Source organism: Hyla sarda, chromosome 12, assembly GCF_029499605.1.
Source record: "Hyla sarda isolate aHylSar1 chromosome 12, aHylSar1.hap1, whole genome shotgun sequence".
Taxonomy (NCBI): domain Eukaryota; kingdom Metazoa; phylum Chordata; class Amphibia; order Anura; family Hylidae; genus Hyla; species Hyla sarda.
In genome coordinates, this window is record NC_079200.1 from 40,495,380 (window position 1) to 40,516,884 (window position 21,505).

Consider the following 21,505-nt stretch of genomic DNA (forward strand, 5'->3'; position numbering starts at 1 on the left):
GTGTTATCGGCAATCTACTTCTCTGGTCTGTTAGAAGGCATACCAGAAGAGAAGATCGCAGCAGATGGCCTGCATGGATCATTTACATGGCAAGGCATAAATGTACACCCTGAAGCGCAATGTACTAGGCAGCAAGGGCATACATTTACACCCTGCATCCTCTTGGGTTTAACCTGTTAAGGCCGATGGGCTTACAGGTACGCCCTGGCACTTAAGGACCAAGGGTGTAACCTGTACACCCTGAACCCTTAAAGCAGTTTTGAAGCGAGCGCAGGAGCCGCGCTCGCTTCAGAGCACTGAGCGTCGGCTACTTACAGTAGCCTCACACTCACTGCTTATGCCAGGCAGCGGCAATCCCGTGTGGTATCACCACATGCATAAATGTTCAAACTATTAAAATATAATGTTTATGATCCCGCACAGTAAACGGCGAAACGTAAACAAATACCAAACACCAAAAATACTGATTTTTAATCACATCATATAATTAGAAGAAAAAAAAAACTATTAAAAAGTCCCATCAGATGCAAAAAATTAGTCCTTACACATCCCCGTATACAAAAAAAATTATTATAGGGGACAGAAAATGACAATTTAATGCATACCGATTTTGTAAAAAAAAAAAAAAATTTTTAATAGTACAATAATTCATAAAGCTATATAAATTGGGTATCAATTTAATTGCATTAACCTACAGGATAAAGATAATGTATCATTTTTACAATAACGTGCACTGCATAAAAACCAAACCCCCCCAAAAGCTGCAAAATTGCAGTTCTCTTATAAATTTTCACTGGCTACATAATATTTTTTTGGTTGCTCCGGGGAGGGAACCTACAACATAGAGGGGGAAAATAGTGTAAATAGAGAGGGGGGACTTATTAATGTACCTGGGGTGGAGCGGAGGGAGGGGTTAGAATAGTTAATAGGGATAGGCTTCAAAGGAAGAAAAACCATATGCCATTGAATTGCATGTTGACTAATGCCAGAAGTCTGTCCAATAAAACAGATGAACTGGAGTGGTTGATGTCTGAGGAGGATTATGACATAGTGGGTGTAACAGAGACTTGGTTGGACGATAGCTGTGACTGGGCGGTCAACATACAGGGTTATAGCCTATTCAGGAAGGATCGGACAAAACGGAAAGGGGGAGGAGTTTGTCTTTATGTAAAATCATCTCTGTAGGCCGCACTGCGGGAGGATATACAGGAGTGAAACGATAATGTGGAGTCATTATGGGTAGAAATATATGGAGATAAGAATAATAAAATTCTGATAGGGGTTTGTTATAAGCCACCAAACATAATAGAAGAGGCAGAAGATCAATTTAATGAAGCAAATAAACAAGGCAGCAAATCAGAATGAGGTGATAATAATGGGGGACTTTAACTATCCTGATATACACTGGGAGACTGAGTCCTGTGAATCTCATAAAGGAAACAGGTTTCTGACTATAACTAAAGACAATTGGTGCAGGGCCCGACCAGAGGGGGTGCCCTACTAGACTTAACCTCTTAAGGACCCATGACGTATGCATACGTCATGAGTCCCGATCCTGCGATATAACGCGGGGTCACACGGTGACCCCGCATCATATCGCGGCGGGCCCGGCGTCATAGTGAAGCCGGGACCCGCCTCTAATAGCGCGCAGCACTGATCGCTGTGCCGCGCGCTATTAACCCTTTAGCCGCGCGCTCAAAGCTGAGCCGCGCGGCTAAAAACGAAAGTAAAAGTGCCCGGCTAGCTCAGGGAGCTGTTCGGGATCGCCGCGGTATAATCGCGGCATCCCGAACAGCTGTAGCACAGGAGGAGGTCTTCTTACCTTCTCCTGTGCTGTCCGATCGCCGAATGAATGCTTCAAGCCTGAGATCCAGGCTTGAGCATTCAATCGCCGAAAACACTGATTGATCCATTCCTATGGTGATGGATCAATCAGTGTAAAAGATCAGTACATGCAATGTTATAGCCCCCTATAGGAGCTATAATGTTGCATAAGAAAAGTGTAAAAAAATCATTAACCCTTTCAATTATCCCTTCCCCTAATAAAAGTTTGAATCACCCGGCATTTCCAAAAATAAAAAAAACATTATGTAAATAATAATAAAAATAAACATATCTGGTATCGCCGCGTGCGGAAATGTCCGATTTATAAAAATATACCGCTTTTTAAACCGCTCGTTCAATGGCGTACGCGCAAAAAAATTCCAAAGTCCAAAATAGCGCATTTTTTATCACTTTTTATACCACAAAAAAGTGATCAAAAAGTCTGATCAGAACAAAAATGGTACCGCTAAAAACTTCAGATGACGGCGCAAAAAATGAGTCCTCAAAACGCCCTGAACACAGAAAAAGAAAAAAGTTATAGGGGTCAAAAGATGACCATTTTAAACGTATAAATTTTCCTGCATGTATTCATGATTCATGAAGTGATACAAATTCAAACCTATACAAGTAGGGTATCATTTTAACCGTATGGACCTACAGAATAAAGATAAGGTATCATTTTTGACAAAAAATGTACTGCGTAAAAATAGAAGCCCCCAAAACTTACAAAATAGTGTTTTTTCATCAATTTTGTCGCACATTGATTTTTTTTCCCGTTTCACCGTAGATTTTTGGGTAAAATGACTAATGTCATTACAAAGTAGAATTAGTGACGCAAAAATGAAGCCATTATATATAATTTTAGGTGAAAATTTTTAAGAGTTATGAATTTTTAAAGTTAAGGAGGAAAAATTGAAAATGAAAAAACAGAAAAAGCCCGGGTCCTTAAGGGGTTAAAGGGGTACTCCGGTGCTTAGACATCTTATCCCCTATCCAAAGGATAGGGGATACGATGCCTGATCGCGGGAGTCCCACCGCTGGGGACCCCCGGGATCTTGCATGCAGCACCCTGTTTGTAATCAGTCCCCGGAGCTCCAGGTCTGATTACCGGTGACCACACGGCCGTCCCCGTGTGACGTCACGCTCCGCCCCTCAATGCAAGCCTATGGGAGGGGGCGTGATAGCTGTCACGCCCCCTCCCATAGGCTTGCATTGAGGGGCGGAGCGTGACGTCACACGGGGACGGCCGTGTGGTCGCCGGTAATCAGACCCGGAGCGAACACAGGGTACAAACGGGGTGCCGCGTGCAAGATCCCGGGGGTCCCCAGCGGCGGGACTCCCGTGATCAGGCATCTTATCCCCTATCCTTTGGATAGGGGATAAGATGTCTAAGCACCGGAGTACCCCTTTAATAACCAACAGACCTGACAGAGTAACTAATGTGCAAGTTGAAGGACACCTAGGAAATAGTGATCATAATATAATACATTATAACTTGTTCTTCAATAAGGGAATCTCTCGAGGGGCCACAAAAACAATGAACTTTAGAAAGGCAAAGTTTGATCAACTCAGAGAAGCCCTTAATAATATAAATTGGGATAATGTCCTCAAAAAGAACAATACTGACACTAAATGGGAGACTTTAAAAAAATATCTTAAATTTTCACTTTAAGATGTATATACCTTATGGGAATAAAAGGGTCAGAAATAAAAGAAAACCAATATGGATGAATAAAAATGTTAAGGGGGCAATAAATGACAAAAATAAAGCATTTAAACTACTTAAAGAGGACGGCAGTGAAAAAGCATTAAAAAGCTATAGAGAAAAATGTAAAATGTGTAAAAAACAGATACAATCGGCAAAAATAGAGAAAGACTTATTGCCAAAGAGAGTAAAACTAACCCCAAAATGTTTTTTAACTATATAAATAGCAAAAAAGATCAAAAATGAAAGTGTAGGCCCTTAAGAAAAATTATAAAGAAGAAATTATAAACGGGGATCAGGAAAAAGCAAATATATTGAACAAATTCTTCTCCACTGTGTTCACCGAGGAAAATGATATGCCAGGTGAAATACAGCGAGATAAGGTAAACTCCCCAGTACAGGTCACCTGTCTAACCCAGGAAGAAGTACAGTGCCGCCTACGAAAAATCAACGTAGACAAATCACCAGGTCCAGATGGCATTCACCCCTGTGTTCTAAAGGAATTAAGTAATGTAATAGACAGACCCCTATTTTTAATATTCATGGACTCTGTAGTAACAGGGACTGTCCCCCAGGACTGGCCCATGGCAAATGTGGTGCCAATATTTAAAAAGGGGACAAAAGGTGACCCAGGGAATTATAGGCCTGTTAGTTTAACCTCTGTTGTATGTAAATAGTTTGAGGGTTTTCTAAGAGATGCTATTTTGTAACATCTTGATAGAATTAAATGTATGACCCCATATCAGCATGGCTTTATGAGGGATCGGTCCTGTCAAACTAACCAGATCAGTTTCTATGAGTACATGAGCTCCAGACGGGACCAGGGGCAATCGCTGGATGTCGCATACCTGGGCTTTTCCAAAGCATTTGATACGATGCCACATAAACAGTTGGTGCATAAAATTAGAAGGATTGGGCTGGGGGAGAATGTGTGTAAGTGGGTAAGTAACTGGCTCAGTGATAGGAAACAGAGGGTGGTTATTAATGGCACTTATTCTGATTGGGTGACTGTTACTAGTGGGGTACCACAGGGGGTCAGTCTTGGGTCCTGTTCTATTTAATATATTTATTAATGACCTTGTAGATGGGTTGAATAGTAAAGTAACAATCTTTGCAGATGATACTAAACTCTGCAAAGCGGTAAACACAATAGAGGACAGGGCACTGTTACAAATGGATCTGGATAGGTTGGAGGCTTGGGCTGGGAAGTGGCAGATGAGGTTCAACACTGATAAATGTAAGGTAATGCACATGGGAGGAAAAATCCAGGCTGGAATTATATATTAAATGGGAGAACACTTGGGACGACTGACGTGGTAAAGGACTTAGGAGTCTTGGTTAATAGTAAATTTAGCTGTAGTGACCAGTGTCGGGTAGCTGCTGCCAAGGCAAATAAAATCATGGGGGGCATCAATAGGGGCATAGATGCCCACGACAAGGAAATAATTCTACCGCTGTACAAATCACTAGTCAGACCACACATAGAATACTGTGGACAGTACTGGGCACCAGTGTACAAGAAAGATATAGTGGAGCTGGAGAAGGTTCAAAGACGGGCAATCAGGGAAATACCGGGAGTGGGAGGACTACAGTACCCAGAAAGATTATCAGAATTAGGGTTATTTAGTTTAGAAAAAAGAAGGCTTGGGGAGACCTAATAACTATGTATAAATATATCAGGGGGCAGTACAGAGATCTCTCCCATGATCTATTTATACCCAGGACTGTATCAATAACAAGGGGGCATCCTCTACGTCTAGAGGAAAGAAGGTTTCTACACCAGAATAGATGGGGGTTCTTTACTGTAAGAGCAGTGAGACTGTGGAATTCTCTCCCGGAGAAGGTGGTCATGGTGAACTCTGTAAAAGAATTTAAAAGGGGTCTGGATGCATTTTTGGAGAGTAAGAACATTACAGGTTATGTAAATTAGAATTATAGGGACAGAAGGTTGATCCAGGGATTTATTCTGACTGCCATATTGGAGTTGGGAAGGAATTTTTACCTCCAGTATGAGGGTTTATTTGCCTTCTTTTGGATCAACTCAGCAGGGACTCATTAGGGTTATAGGTTGAACTTTATGGTCTCTGGTCTTTTTTCAACTTTATGAACTATGTTACTATTTTATGGTAAAATTAAAGGGGTATTCCGGGCAAAAACATCTTATCCCCTATCGAAAGGATAGGGGATAAGATGTCTGAGCGCGGGGGGCCCGCCGCTGCGACACCCTTGCGATCTCCCTGCAGCAGCCCGCATTCTATACGTAGCTGCTACTGCAGTTTCGGAAACGGCTGGGCTTCCGAGATGGGGACGTGACGTCACGCCATGCCACATCCATTCATGTCTATGGGAGGGGGCATTGCGGCCGTTACGCCCCCTCCCATAGAAATGAATGGAGGGGCGTGGCGTCACGTCCCAGTCTCGGAAGCCCGGCGGTTTCCGAAACTGCAGACGCAGCTACGCATAAAATCGGGCTGCTGCAGGGAGACCGCGGGGGTCCCAGCGGTGGGCCTCCCATGATCAGACATCTTATCCCCTATCCTTTCGATAGGGGATAAGATGTTTTTGCCCGGAATACCCCTTTAAAGACGCCACTACAAAGTACAATTGTTCACGCGAAAAACAAGCCCTCATATGGGTCTGTAAGTGAAAAAATAAGAGTTATGGATTTTAAAAGGAGAGGAGGAAAAAATAAAAAAGCAAAAATGAAATCTTCAGGTGGATTCGCTCTGCAGACAGAGCGCTGCACTCACGTGACCTGTGACTCCACGTCACTAAGACGTGGAGTTGAAGATAATGAATATGCTAATAGCGGGGGCGGGCCTAGGACCTTTACTCTGGGAAGCAGAGGCTGCGGGGGGCAATGCCTTCAAAGCGCTAAACATGGATGAAATACCCGAAATTTACAGGAAAATATCTCGGCAGCCAGTGGACCAAAATAAGTAAGTCACCCCTCGTTAGAATCCTGTTCACCCAAACTATAACCCAGTGTATTGGGTTTAGTGTGGGTGAACCTGTGAGTTTTCCTTTAAGGCCAAAATGGACTTGGTCCTTAAGGGGTTTGGTCCTTCCATAACAAAGGCTTTCTTTATGCCAACTAAGATATCTAAATACCCCCTAAATTAGGGGGAGATTCATCAAAACTTGTGCAGAGGAAAAGTCAACCAGTTGCCCATAGCAACCAATCAGATCGCTTCTTTCATTTTTGAAAAGGCCTCTGAAAACTAAAAGAAGCGATCTCATTGGTTGCTACTGGGCAACTTTTCCTCAGCACAGGTTTTGATGAATCTGCCCCTATCTATTTGCTTTGTACATCTGTGTCTCTGTGTATATCTATGTCAAATAATCACTGTGCTTTCTGGTTGAGCAGCTGCTCAGTATTCCAATCTCCAGAATGTAATGCTTTCATTTAGCTCTTTGTCATAGTCCTTCCAACCTGCTCACTCCACTCCCACAGCACTCCTGCCAGTTCCCTGCCCAGAGCTTCTGCAGAACAGAGCTACAGCAGACTATTGCTCTCTAGTCAGTAAATCTACAGCACCTTCTATCATTGCCTGTCTGCTCCTCTGCCTGTGGAATAGTTCAGTACAAGGCATTATGATGTAAACACACCTTATTCTCCATACATTTCTCAATAAAGAGAGATATATATATATATATATATATATATATATATATATATATATATATATATATATTTGATAGGGAGATAGTGATTTAGACTGTAGGGGATGGTTAGAGGTTGCGACATCACTTGTGACAGAGGATAATGCAAGAGGGAAGAGCCTTCAATGGGGTCGGCGGCAGATTTTCCGCAGCAGAAAAACCGCCTCAGACAGCCCACCCTCATTTAAAAACACTGCAAGTTCACAATCAAATTTGCCATGTGAACAACCCTTAAAGGGGTATTCCGGTGCTTACACATCTTATCTCCTATCTAAAGGATAGGGGATAAGATGTCTGATCGCACGAGTCCCGCAGCTGGGGACGCCCGGGATCATGCACGCGGCACGCCCCCTCCCGTAGGCTTGCATTGAGGGGCGGAGCGGGACGTCACACGGGGGCGGAGGCGTGACGTCACATGCCGCCAGCTCTGCGGTCGACCGTAATCAGACCCGGAGCGAACACGCTCCGGGCACCGATTACAAACGGGGTGCCGCGTGCATGATCCCGGGCGTCCCCAGCTGCGGGACTCCCGCGATCAGGCATCTTATCCCCTATCCTTTGGATAGGGGATAAGATGTGTAAGCACCGGAATACCCCTTTAAGGGTTGTTCACATGGCAAATTTGATTGTGAACTTGCAGTGTTTTTAAATGAGGGTGGGCTGTCTGAGGCGGTTTTTCTGCTGCGGAAAATCTGCCGCCGACCCCATTGAAGGCTCTTCCCTCTTGCATTATCCTCTGTCACAAGTGTTGTCGCAACCTCTAACCATCCCCTACAGTCTTTTTTTTTTTTTTTTATCAACTGGTGCCAGAAGGTTAAACAGATTTGTAAATTACTTCTGTTAAATAAACTTCCAGTACTTATTAGCTGCTGATTACTACAGAGGAAATTCTTTTCTTTTTGGAACACAAAGCTCTCTGCTGACATCATAACCACAGTGCTCTCTGCTGACATCTGTCCATTTTAGGAACTGTCCAGAGCAGCATATGTTTTCTATGGAGATTTTCTCCTACTACTGGAAGGATTAAGATTTTATAATAGAAGTAATTTACAGATCCGTTTTACTTTCTAGCACCAGTTGATAAAGATTAAAAAAAAAAAAGTTTCCACCAGAGTACCCCTTTAAGTTCAGTTCACTGAAATCAACAGGCAGCAAATCTGCAGCAAAGTAAGGACGTGTGAAGTAACCCAGGTACTTTCACGTGCGAAATTTGCTGCAGATTTTCTGTTGCTGATTTTCCTACCCATTGACTTCAATGGATATGAAAATCAGCAGCAAAATACACACTTGTGAATGTACTCTTAAAGTTCATCTATTAATAGTAGCCATGTACATGGATACTTGTTTGACATAGTCATTTGCATTACAAAAATAACAGCTCCATACCTTTACAAAGTTTAGTGTGCCGGGCAGTATTTATTTCATTTACAAATGTATAAATATATTTTCAGAGCAAAAAAGGAGGATCCCCCATTTAAATGTGTACCCTCCACCGGTCCTGTGAGATGAGAGCTGTATTGTTCGTGCACCACATAGTGTTGGCAGGAGAGGGGAGAGCAATCGCAGTTCAGTTTCATCACTGTTGTTTTTTACTTGGCTTCTAATGCAGTATGCGACTCATTTTTATTTTGGCTAAACCAGAAGTGGGAAGTTAGAACCACCAGGAATGAGATCTAAACGTGCTTCTTTCTAGCAGCTGTTGAATACATTTAATGTAAGGACCTCAACTTATGGTATAGATGTCCAAATATAGTTTCTGCACCCAGCCCGTCCACGGCAAAGTCTGTAAAAAGTGAATTATCGCTTGCGCTCGCCCTTTTGTGTGCGTTTCTTCTCCTTTTCTTTTCGATCCTGCTTGGCTTGCTTGTCTTTTTCTCGTTGTTGCTTGTCCTGATCTTTCTTCTTTTGAGATGCCTCCCGCATTGTATCTCGTTCAAGTTTCCTAGCATTGACAATATCTTCCAGATTTGTGTTCTTGAAAAGAGCTTAACATTTGTTAAAGAACCATAATGATAATTTATTTTACTCACAGGCCTGAATGTTGCAAACATGCAAACATCTTTTCTTTGAGATCACCACTTTAACCTCTTAAAGGAGTTTAAGCTAAAACTTTTAACCCCTGCTGTGCCCGGGCTGTAAAACTATACATAAACTTTCACTTACCTGCCTACGATCCCCCGTTGTTTTGATATCGCCGTCCCGTTCTCCGGTCTCTTCCACTTCCTGCGGGTCGTGACTTCACTCTGCGCTCAGCCTATCAGCGGCCGCAGCAATGTCCCGTCGCGGCCGCTGATAGGCTGAGCACAGAGTGAAGTCACTGACCCGCAGGAAGAGGAAGCTGACAGGGGCCGGAGCACGGGCGGAGATATCGGAACAACGGGGGATCATAGGCAGGTAAGTGAAAGTTTATTATGTATAGTTTTACAGCCCGGGCACAGCGGGGGATAAAAGATTTCAGTTGGAGAACTCCTTTAAGGAAGCAGGGCGTACCTGTATGCCCTGCACCCGGTCCCGGTATTTAATACTGGGATTCGACCGATTATCGGTTTGGCCGATAATCAAGATTTCGGGCATTATCGGTATTGGCAATTACCTTGCCGATAATCTGATAATGCCCCGCCCCCCACACCGCTTCGCACCCCCCACCGCACCGCCTCCCCCATCCCCGGTTTTATAATTACCTGTTCCCGGGGCCCACGCTACTTCTGGCTCCTGCTGCATCCTGCGTTACGCTGTGCGCAATGACGAGTGACGTGACACGACGTCACCGTCAGTGCGCACAGTGACAGCTCAGGAGGACGCCACCGGAGCCAGGTGTAGAGTGAACCCCGGGAACAGGTAATTATAAAACCGGGGATGGGGGAGGCAATGGGGCCGGGGTGGTGCGACGCGGTGCGGCGGTAGGGGGCAAGGAGCAGTGCAGCGGTGGGGGTGGGTGGGCAGTCACGGTGGCGGTGATAGGACTCACGAGGACCCCCGGACAGGCAGGGGCAGAGAAGTGGGTGGCGGCAGCGGTCTATGGCACCGCAAAAGCCGCTGCAGTTCATTGATTTAAACCGCCCGCTTTAAATCAATGATCTGCAGCGGTGTCGCGGGGGGATAAATAGCCTATAACTTATACCGGAATATCGGTATAAGTTATCGGCTATCGGCCCTAAGCTCCACAGATTATCGGTATCGGCCCTAAAAAAAGGATATCGGTCGATCCCTATTTAAAACGGTCTCTCCTGGCGGCTAATGATAGCCGGGACCCTGGGCTAATAACGTGCAGCACCAATCGTTGTGCCGTGTGCTATTAGCCCTTTAGACGCGGCGATCAAAGTTTATCGCCGCGTCTATAATGAAAGTAAAACCTTCCGGGCTGATTAGGGCTATTGCGATAAAATCGCGATGTCCCGATCAGCTAGGACACGAGCGGGGGGCCCCTTACCTTGCTCCGTCGCATCTGATCGGCGTTTGATTGCTCCAAGCCTGAGCTCCAAGCGTGAGCAATCGACCCCCTATAACACTGATCCATGCAAAGCTATGGCTTTGCAGGGATCAGTGAAAAAGGTCAGTGTGTGCAGTGTTATAGCCCAAAAAATAGCAGAAAAAAAAAAAAGTTAATAAAAGGTCATTTAACCCCTTCCCTAATAAAAGTTTGAATCACCTCCCTTTTCCCATAAAAAAAACCTGTGTAAATAAAAATAAACATATGTGGTATTGCTGCGTGTGTAAATGTCCAAACTATAAAAATATATCATTAATTAAACCGCACGGTCATTGGCGTATACACAAAAAAATTCCATGCGATTTACATAGACATCAATAATAAAAAAAATCGGACACGATTTCGATCAGATTTAGAATCTGGACGAAAAATCGTGGTCAACCACGATTTTACCTCCGATCTTAAATCGTGCAAAAAATTCGGATGCGGATCAAAACTGATGCATTTGTTGTCTATCATTAATGAATGGAAGTCAATGGATACGACTTGACGTGCAGACTTGTATGATTTCAAAGTTAAAATTTCGTGAGAAGAAGTAGGATGGTAAAATCGTGATGTGAATGCACCCTTACACTGTACAGCAGTGGCCCCCAAACTGTTGACCTCCAGCTGTAGCAAAACTACAACTCCCACCATGCCCGGACAGCCAACGGCTGTCCGGGCATGGTGGGAGTTGTAGTTTTGCAACATCTGGAGGTTCCCAGTTTGAGGACCACTGCTGTAGAGGTCTGTTCTACAGAAAGAGAGGCATGAAAATAAAGAACTAAATCTTATTATCCTTGCCAATCCACCAGATTTCAATCAATATGTTAGAAGGTTATTAATAAAATAGAGGAAGCAGCATATATTTGTATATTTGTTCCATTGGTATAAAATTATATTTTTTTTTCTTTATTTTATTTTTTATTATTTTACTCATTGTTCCAATTTTAACATTACAGTATTTTTGTTGCTGATTTTCACTGTAATTGGGGTAAACATTATAGCCCCAGTTATAGGAGAAATACAGTCCTAAACTACTACACAGCCGATCTGGGTCTAAGATCCACTACAGTTTTGTGACAAAAGCAGGAAGCATCATGGCTACATCATGAAGTCTATGGCTACTGGATATAGGAATTGGGAAGGCATGGAAGATAAAAAAAATAAAAATAAAAAAAAAAGGTTCTACCTACTCTATAGACAACCTTGTTCCTGAACACCAGCTTTCCCCTCCTGCGGCTGCAGACTCTGTAAGGACATTCCGAAACATTCTTGTAGAGTCACACATAGACCAATCAGATGTTTTCAGCCATGTGGCAGTCTGCTACGGAATTAAAGGGGTTATCCAGGAAAAAACTTTTTTTTTATATATATATCTCAACTGGCTCCGGAAAGTTAAACAGATTTGTAAATTACTTCTATTAAAAAATCTTCATCCTTTCAGAACTTATGATCTTCTGAAGTGGAGTTGTTCTTTTCTATCTAAGTGCTTTCTGATGACACGTAATCACTGATAGATCGCCAAAGGCAATCCAATAAAGGCCCTGAGGGTCCCAACCAAAAATTTACTAAATACAGGACTTTAATTTGCGGGTCCAAAAATATAATAATGAAAAAAGAAGGAAAAATCACACATTTAAAAACACTATGTGCTCCTAACTAATAGCTGAATTAAGGCTTATTGGGCTCGACTAGCTCCACCATTTTCTTTAATTCGTAGGAGATACATTGTGTTTTTTGTATCCCAGAACTACTGATTGTTAGGGTACATAGCAGTTAAAACCATAACACTGCCCCCCCTCAACGTTTCGCCACCAAGTGGCTTTGTCAAGAGGCAAATGGGCAATGGCGAACAGAAAACGCCGACCGGACCTTTTAACACCTCCTGTTGTGATGTCACCAATGTTATTGCCAATCAAAAAAGGCTCCCATCAGCCATTGCGACAAACCCTCCAATCGATCTGTATCAAGTATTGAGTGACAAGTTGATAGCCAACCAGATAGCTCAAAAAGCTCACCACTATATGTCTGCCACGTCTCTCTTCTTGATAGGAGTTCGTCCGAACTTCCGGCACCGACGTCATGTGTAAACAATGCGCAGAACAAACTGCGCGCGGACTTCGTATCTGTAAGTACCTGAAATGCCTGCCGCGCATGTGCCAGAGTTTAAACTGCGCGTTCTCAACTGCGCGAGAACTTAGCTGTTATTTCGCTTACTCATTGTATATGCTGATAGTGCCTGCGCACTAGAAGGTGCCCGAACACTTTACCATCACCCAGGAAGAACAATGGATACACAGACACTTTGGTCCAGAGCCAAAAAAGGAGTGGATATATAGAAGAAGTAAATTACAATAAATAAGTTACTATTTAGTGTTGCCAGTTGTTTAGTTTTGTTAAAGGGGTTACCACCCAGGTAAGTATACAGTGAGGTAATTAGGGTGTGTACAAATCAATAGATTGATTCAGAGGGCAAATATTAGGCATGGTGATAACTAAACCCCTTCTCTGACCGCAGGGGAGGGGGAAGGAGAAAAGGAGGAAAAGAGTGAGAAGAAAGGATCTCTATAAGGAATAGGGTTTGAATAAGGCTGAAATGGGAACCGCCCAGTTTAGAAGCAAATCCACATAGCAAACCTCTTCTACTCTGTGCAGTTCCCGAGACAAGCAGAGATGTCAGCAGAGAGCACTGTTACCAGACAGAAAAAAAAAACTCAACTTCAGCAGCTGATAATTATTGAAAGGATTAAGATTTTTTAATAGAAGTAATTTACAAATTTGTTTAACTTTCTGGAGCCAGTTGATATAATGAAAAAAGTTTTTTCCTGGAATACCCCTTTAACAACCAGAATTCTGCTCAGAAATTCCACTGCATGAAGCTTAAAGGGGGTACTCCCCTGGAAAACATTTTTTGATAAAATCAAATGGTGCCACAATGTTAAACTGATTTTTAAATTAGTTCTAATAAAAAATCTTAACCCTTCTAGTACTTATCAGCTACTGTATACTCCAGAGGAAGTTCTTTTCTTTTTGAATTTCCTTTCTGTCTGACCACAGTGCTCTCTGCTGACACCTCTTTCTATTTTAGGAACTGTCCAGAGTAGGAGCAAATCCCTATTGCAAACATATCCTGCTCTGGCAAGTTCCTGAAATGGACAGAGGTGTCAACAGAGAGCACTGTGGTCAGACAGAAAGGAAATACAAAAAGAAAAGAACTTCCTGTGGAGCATACAGCAGCTGATAAGTACTGGAATAATCCTTCCTGTATGTAAGATTTTTTAATAGAAGTCATTTACATATCTGTTTAACTTTATGCACCAGTTGATTAAAAAAAAAAGTTTTCCAGGGGAGTACCCCTTTAACCTGCAAGTGAATGGCTTTTACAAAAAACCTATTCACACTGCGGAATTTTCTGTTTGGAATTTCAAAAAAATTCCAACAGAACATTGAACCTGCTTAATGTTCTAGTGGAACCTACCGTTCGTGAGGACAGCAAAGTCTGCGCAGTCCTACCACCAACGGAAGTTTCCGTCCGGAGCTTCGCAAGCATGTACCTGGACTTCCGGTGGTAGGGTTAAATGGCTTATGTTATTACAATTGAACTCAGTTTGCTCTCAGACTATCCACAGGATATAATCCTTTTGTTTATGTAAGATTCATAATCATAAATAAAAAATATTGTAAATTCTATATATAAAATTAGGATACATTTCTCACTGCTCTGGGCAGCAGCTCCGGTAGTGTCCTCCTCTTCATCTGCAGTATCATTAATTAAGGAAATAATTTGTGAAAATAAATACGTACACACAGTAAAATGAATACATTGATACCATAAACTTAGTGTTTTTCATTTCTAGTCTCCCTAAAGGTATGCCTAAGTTTCCACTGAAGAAAAAAATAAAAGAAAAAACACCACAAAAAACTGCCCTGTCATTTTGCACTCCCAATATGCAGTTTTTGTATAGTTTTTTTCTCCTCCCATTGGTTATGTTCACACAGTAGAATTTCCTAGCGGAATCTGCTGGAAAAATTCAGCAAATAGACTCTGCAGCCATACACACTTACCCTCTATCCGCAGGCACTGCCGCACAACACGCCCCCGCCATGTATCTCTATGGGAGAGGCAGAGATGAAGCGTTCGTGCATCCCCGCCTCTCCCATATAGCTATATGAAGAGGTGCGTCGTTGACCTCAGTGAGGACGACGTCACGCGCATTAGCCGTGCAGTGCCACATGGCCGGAGTAATGCCGGATCCCCGTATGGGAGATCGTGGGGGTCCCAGCAGTCAGACCCCTGCCCTGTGATCAGGCACTTATAAGTGTCTAAGCCTGCAGTACTCCTTTAATGATCTAGAAAAGTTGCAAATTATAGCACTTGTCATACCTGTGCTATAATTTGTGGCTTTGCTTGCCTCTTGACACTTTGAAAGTGGTGAAAAAATTGGGTGGGGTTTAGTGGAAGCAAAGCCATTATTTCATAGCCTTTGAACTGAGCAGCAGTGAGCATGTTCAGCCATCACTCCATTGAAGCAGGGAACATGGGACTCTTGTTTTAGCAATGGTTGGAGGTCCCAGAAGTTAGACTTCGTGCTGGGCGGTATACCGGTTCATAGCGAATACCGAAATTTTTGTGCTGCACGATATGAATTTTTCCCCATACCGCAATACCGGTTTGGCCCCTCCCCCTTGGGAATGAATGAATTATCAGTGCTGCACTGTCCCCACATCGGGGAAGTAATCATATGTGACCCGCGAGCGCTGTTCTGCCCCCCCCACCAATTAATTATTAGCCCATCGGGGTAAATACTCACGTATCACCCGCAAGCGCTGCCCTCCTCGCCCTCCTGTTTGTTGCGGCCGCCGGCGCTGACACTCTATACCAGTGGTCTTCAACCTCCAGATGTTGCAAAACTACAACTCCCAGCATGCCCGGACAGCCGTTGGCTGTCCGGGCATGCTGGGAGTTGTAGTTTTGCAACATCTGGGGGTCGACAGGTTGAAGACCACTGCTCTATACTGTATCCCTATGCCCGGGCTGCAAAAGGTAAACAAAATAAACTTTCACTCACCTTCCCTGTCGGTCCGGACCTGCTTCCCAGGGAATGGAACGTCGGACAGCCGTCAGCCTATCACCGGCCGCAGCGATGTTCCGCCTCGTTCAGTGATAGGTTGAGCGCACTGTCATGTAAGAAGCCGGCTGGCTTCTTACATGACAGTGGGCTCAGCCTATCACCAGCCAAGGCGGAACATCGCTGTGGCCGGTGATAGGCTGACGGCTGTCCGACGTTCACTTCCCCAGGAAGAGCGTAAGGCCGACGTCGGAACATGCGTTAAAGTTTATTTTTGTTTACCTTTTGCAGCCCAGGCATAGGGATACAGTATAGAGTGTCAGCGCCGGCGGCCCGCAACAAACAGGAGAACGAGGAGAGCAGCGCTTGCGGGTGACGTGAGTAGTACCCCGATGGGACAGTGCAGCGCTGGGCTAATAATAAACTTTTTTTTTGGGGGGGGGAATACCGTTATATACCCTAGTTAGACTCCCACTGATCTACTGAAATACCCCTAAAGACAGGCCAAGATGCACCAAATACATTTATAAATACCCGCAGCAGGTTGTCCCTACATTATTTTTCAATAAAGTGCATGCTATTATATAGACACACCGCTGTGGTGGACATAAAGGATATTCTTCTTCATCTGTGACATTGGCATACTGTGCCAGGAGGGCAGCCTTTCTCTGCTGCTCTTCCTCAGACACTTCTTTGGGTTTTACCACGATTTGTGCCTGTTTTTCTATCATGCTAGTGAGGGCATCCACCTTATCTAAAGAGACAGGAAAACCATAAAAGCAACAATGAGAATGTACCAGTCTTCTGCTGTGCAATATTTCATGCAGCTGAGCAATGAGCAAACCCAGAAACTGGGAACAAGTGGTTAAATGGAAATTCAACTTTATCTTTTAGTCAGATTTTATGCAGAAAACTGCAGTTGGTAGAGAGAGAGTTTGGGGGGTACATAGTAGGGATCGACCGATTATCGGTTTGGCAGATATTCACGATTTTGGACGTTATCGGCAATTACCTTGCCGATAATTCGATAATGCCCGGCACCCCCCACCACGCCGCACCCCCCACCGCCCCGGCCAGAGACCGCCTCTGCTGCTGCCCCATTGCCTCCCCCATCCCCGGTTTTATAATTACCTGTTCCCGGGGTCCGCACTATTTCTGGCTCCTGCGCGTCCTGTGTTACGCTGTGCGCTGCGCAGCGCAATGACGAGTGACGTCCTCAACGCGACATCCCCGTCAGTGTGCACAGTGACAGCTCAGGAGGACGCCGCAGGAGCCAGAAGAAGCGTGGACACCGGGAACAGGTAATTATAAAACCGGGGATGAGGGAGGCAATGGGGCAGCGGCGGCTGTCTCTGGCCAGGGCGGTGCGGTGGACGGGGGGGTTGAATGCGGTCGCGGTGATAGGACTCAGGACAGGCAGGCGGAGAGAAGCAAGTGGCGGCGGCGGTCTCTGGCAAAAGCCACTGCAGTTCATTGAGCTATGTCATGACATTTATACAGTGACCCCCCCCACAACTTTGATGGTGTCAAGAGATAAGTGGGATATTGTTGCAGGGAGCCGATCCAACCCCCTGAACATCAGTGATGCAGAGTACAGCATGAACATATTTTTAACATCTGCAAAATGGGTCTAGCTGACCATTTTACATGGGAGCCTCCTGCCTCTGCCCTAACAAATTATATCAGGTAAGAATAGGATTGGGGGGGATTTTAACATGCCTCGTCCTTTAGTTCTAAAGGAGTTAAGCCACTGCCAAAGTGTTTGCCAATGGGTTATTCGCCTCTACCCATATAAAACAAATGTGAGTTCAGTCCGGCCAAACATGGACATACAGCGGTCCCTCAACATACGATGGTAATTAGTTTCAAATGAACCATCGTTACTTGAATCCATCGTATGTTGAGGGATCCGTGCAACAGTAATACAGTACAGTATAGAAAGTTATACTCACGTGTCCCCGCTGCACCGGACCGTCACCACTGCCCTGGATTGTCGCTGTCATCACGTCCCCGGGGTGTCCTTGCTGCTCCGGACCATTTCCGCTGGTCAGGATCGTCGCTCTCCATCGCCGTCATCATGTCACTACGCACGCCGCTCCTATTGGATGTCAGGACGGCGTGTGCGGCGACGTGGTGACGACAAAGAAGAGCGCCGGCCACGCAGCGGAGCCCGAAGAGGACGGTCCGGAACATCGGGGACAGGTGAGTGACAATCACCGGACAACACGGATCACCGTAAACGGCTATCCGGCGGTGGCTGAAGCAGTCTGCGCTGCCGGATAGCCGTTTATGCGATGGCCCCGACATACAAAAGCATCGTATGTTGATGCTGCCTTCAACATCCGATGGCCTCTTGAAATTATGGTATGTGGGGGGCCATTGTAGGTCGGGGGATCACTATATATTGGCAAGGTTGGGAAAAATCAGCTGATCGCTGAGAGCTGACAGCCATCTAACTGTATATGGGCAGCTTTCCTTTAAGGTATAGAACAGTGATCTCCAACCTGCGGACCTCCAGATGTTGCAAAACTACAACTCCCAGCATGCCTGGACAGCCGTTGGCTGTCCGGGCATGCTGGGAGTTTTAGTTTCGCAACTTCTGGAGGTCCGCAGCTTGGAGACCACTGGCATAGAAGGTTACCTTCTGTTTTAGCCTGTGCTTGAATTGCCTTCTCCACTTCACACCACTTGGTGACTATCTCTAGACAGACATCTTCTATGGAGTCTTCCTCCTGATAAAAAAAAAAAAAAAGGGAATATTGTGTTAATCTCTTGCTGCAGGGATGAGAACTACAAGAACAACACCTTGTGCAACAGAGAGACAACTCTTAGGGCCAATTCACACAACAGAATTTTTAAGCGGAGAAATCCTGCTCAGAAATTCAGGTGCAGCAGCCTCCTATTGTCTTGGGATTCTACTACACCGCGCACGTGTGCAGAATTTTCGCATCATAAACTCGAAAGAATGCACCATGCACATGGTCCTAGTTCCGATTGATTTTGGCAGACAGAACCTGAGCCCCGAATATCTCCACCGCAATATACAATTCCACAATATAGGATTCCTCCTAAAAGTCTAATAAAGTGTATTAAAAAAAAAAATAATGTTTTAATAAAAGTGCAAAATACATAGTTTTTTTTTAGACAGAATCGGGATATATCGTCTCGTAAACAGAATCGGGATATATCGTATCGTTATACGTGTATCTCGATGCGTATCGTATCGCCAAATTCTTGCCGATTCACACCCCAAATCGCGATTATGCTGCCTGAAGCACCAGTGATCTATGTGGTTCCAACCCCACCAGCCTTGATTGACAGATCTCTTTCTGGGTGTAAGGAGAGATCTATCAATCAAGGCCAATGTGGAGCAGAGACTCCACTGGGGACCACCCTGATGACATGTTATATAACTAGATCCCTTTAAAGATTACATGTCACTTCAAAAACTTTTGACATGTCTGTCAAGTTTTTTTTTTTAACAGTTGGGGGGGGGGGGGGGGGTTTAAAGGAGATCTCTGACAAAAATGTACTTATCTCCTATCCCTAGGATAAGTAGCTGATTGCTGGGGATCCGACTGCTGGGGCCCCCTGTGATCACCGGGAGGGGACGCGGCACTCAGTGAGGAGCCCCTGCTGCAGCTGGCACACTCTCCACTCATTTCTATGGGAGAAAAGACCTGAGTACAGAGCTCGGGCATCATCTGCGCTCCCATAGAAATTAATGGAGTGCGTGCTGTCTACCGGTACACGACACAGGCTCCTCACTGAGTGCCGGTGTTCTGGAGATAAGGGGGGTGGGGGCTGTTAAAGGAGTACTCCGGCGCGCACTTTTTTCATTTTATCACGTCCGGGCTGTAAAATAAAAGAAAACAAACTTTCTCTTACCTGCCAACGAGCCCCCGGAGCTCCGGTACACTCCGGTACAGGTGTTCGGTCCCCGGGCTGTATTCTTCTTACTTCCCGTTAGCCTGGCACGTCACACGGAGCTTCAACCTATCACCTGCCGCAGCGATGTCCCGCCTCTGCAGGTGATAGGCTGAAGCTCCGTGTGACGTGCCGGGCTAACCGGAAGTAAGAAGAATACAGCCCGGAGACCGAACATCTGTACCGGAGTGTACCGGAGCTCCGGGGGCTCGTTGGCAGGTAAGATAAAGTGCGTTTTATTTTATTTTGCAGCCCGGACGGGATAAAAGTGCGCGCCGGAGTACTCCTTTAATGGTTGCTTTACAATTCTTCCAGTATATACTTTTGGTAACTTTTCATGATAGGATAAACTTTATTTGCTGAAACTAGAACACCGGTTATAAGACAATACCTACAATTGATCGGACATGCTCTGTCCCAGTTTACATGCCTGCAGAGGTATTAAACCAGTATTTCCCCAAACTGTGGCAGAACTACAACTCCTATCATGCCCGGGTGGTAGTTTTGCAACAGCTGGAAAGCTACAAGTTAGGAAACACTAGGGCAGTGGTCTCCAACCTGCGGAACTCCAGATGTTGCAAAACTACAACTCCCAGCATGCCCGGACAGCCGTTGGCTGTCCGGGCATGCTGGGAGTTGTAGTTTTGCAACATCTGGAGGTCCCCAGGTTGGAGACCACTGCACTAGGGCCTATTTTTGAGTTGGTTACAATGGACAACAAGGATCCTTCCACCAGGGGGCAGTAATGATACACCAGTCATAGATGGATTTAAACCACCCATTGGCATCCGTGGGCAACTTTTGGGCACTTTGCTTTGTACCAGGGTTGATCAGCCTATGAACTAGGACTCTGCTGCTGTGCAGTAGATGAAGCATGATGGTAGTTGTAGTCCTATATGGACTAAGAAACGATGCCAGGCTAAACGTGTGGGGGAGAGGGGATCCAGGGCACTGTGCTTTCTAATAAAGCAGGACAGGAGCCTCAATATTATCTCCATAACTACAAGTCTCAGCATGTCCAATCCCAGTGCCTTCTATCCAGAGCGTCCTGTGCCGAACTCACCAGGAAGGCAGACAGGATGCCCCTGAGCGCCTCATCCCTCTCCTCGGGATTGTCCTCCTCCCGCAGCACCCCCTTGATGTAAGCCGGGTACACTTCTGGATCCATGCCCAGGGCTTCCAGCCGCTCGTCCAGCCATGACCCAAAATCACCGGCTGCCACCTGCTCGCTGGGCGCCGCCATCTTCCAGCCCGAGCTGGGATCCTACCCGAGGGGGGAGGGGCTATGCGGCGCTTTCCCTCAAGCTAAGCGGCCGAACCTCTAGTGCGCATGCGCCTCGGTTTGGTCCTGGCGGCTTGCCGTAGTTGTTTTTCTCAGGCGGGAGTGACGGAGTTTAAAATTCTGGTTTTCCAGAGAGAAGTTAATGCGGAGGAGACAGCGCCGGTACCGCCGCAACACCTAACGTAGCTGAGCCGGGGTAAAGTCCAATTACAGCTCCCAGAATGTATTTCCTCTATTGAGTTCAATGGACTGTTATAGGTATTACCTAAACCTGCTGGAACTTGTAGTCCTTCTCTCTGCTCATTCTTGAGGTAATATACATTATAGTTAACCATAGCCCTGTATACACTATAGCTAACTGTAGCCCCGTATACACTGTGGCCCCGTATACACTGTGGCCCCGTATACACTGTGGCCCCGTATACACTGTGGCCCCGTATACACTGTGGCCCCGTATACACTGTGGCCCCGTATACACTGTGGCCCCGTGCCGGCTGTGGCCCCGTAGCCGGCTGTGGCCCCGTAGCCGGCTGTGGCCCCGTAGCCGGCTGTGGCCCCCGTAT

At 45.4% G+C, this 21,505-nt stretch overlaps 2 protein-coding genes across 3 annotated transcripts in view; one reads left to right on the forward strand and one right to left on the reverse strand.

The window, feature by feature from the left end:
* Window positions 1-8,579: 8,579 nt before the first annotated feature.
* On the reverse strand, window positions 8,580-20,969 carry CCDC43 (coiled-coil domain containing 43). The gene is made up of 5 exons (XM_056548335.1): window positions 20,724-20,969; window positions 18,375-18,465; window positions 16,352-16,487; window positions 14,373-14,425; window positions 8,580-9,177 (listed from the first exon to the last, which is right to left on the reverse strand). The coding sequence occupies exons 1-5, from the start codon at window positions 20,901-20,903 to the stop codon at window positions 8,990-8,992; spliced, it is 648 nt and encodes a 215-aa protein (XP_056404310.1). The 5' UTR covers window positions 20,904-20,969; the 3' UTR covers window positions 8,580-8,989.
* A 42-nt stretch (window positions 20,970-21,011) lies between these two features.
* DBF4B (DBF4 zinc finger B) overlaps window positions 21,012-21,505 on the forward strand; it is a 67,873-nt gene continuing 67,379 nt past the window's right edge. Inside the window, exon 1 of one of the 2 annotated variants that reach the window (XM_056548334.1) lies at window positions 21,012-21,138. The gene's annotated coding sequence lies outside the window, so the exon portion shown is untranslated. Of the gene's footprint in view, window positions 21,254-21,505 lie in introns of both variants that reach the window. The other variant, XM_056548333.1, reaches the window with a different exon arrangement.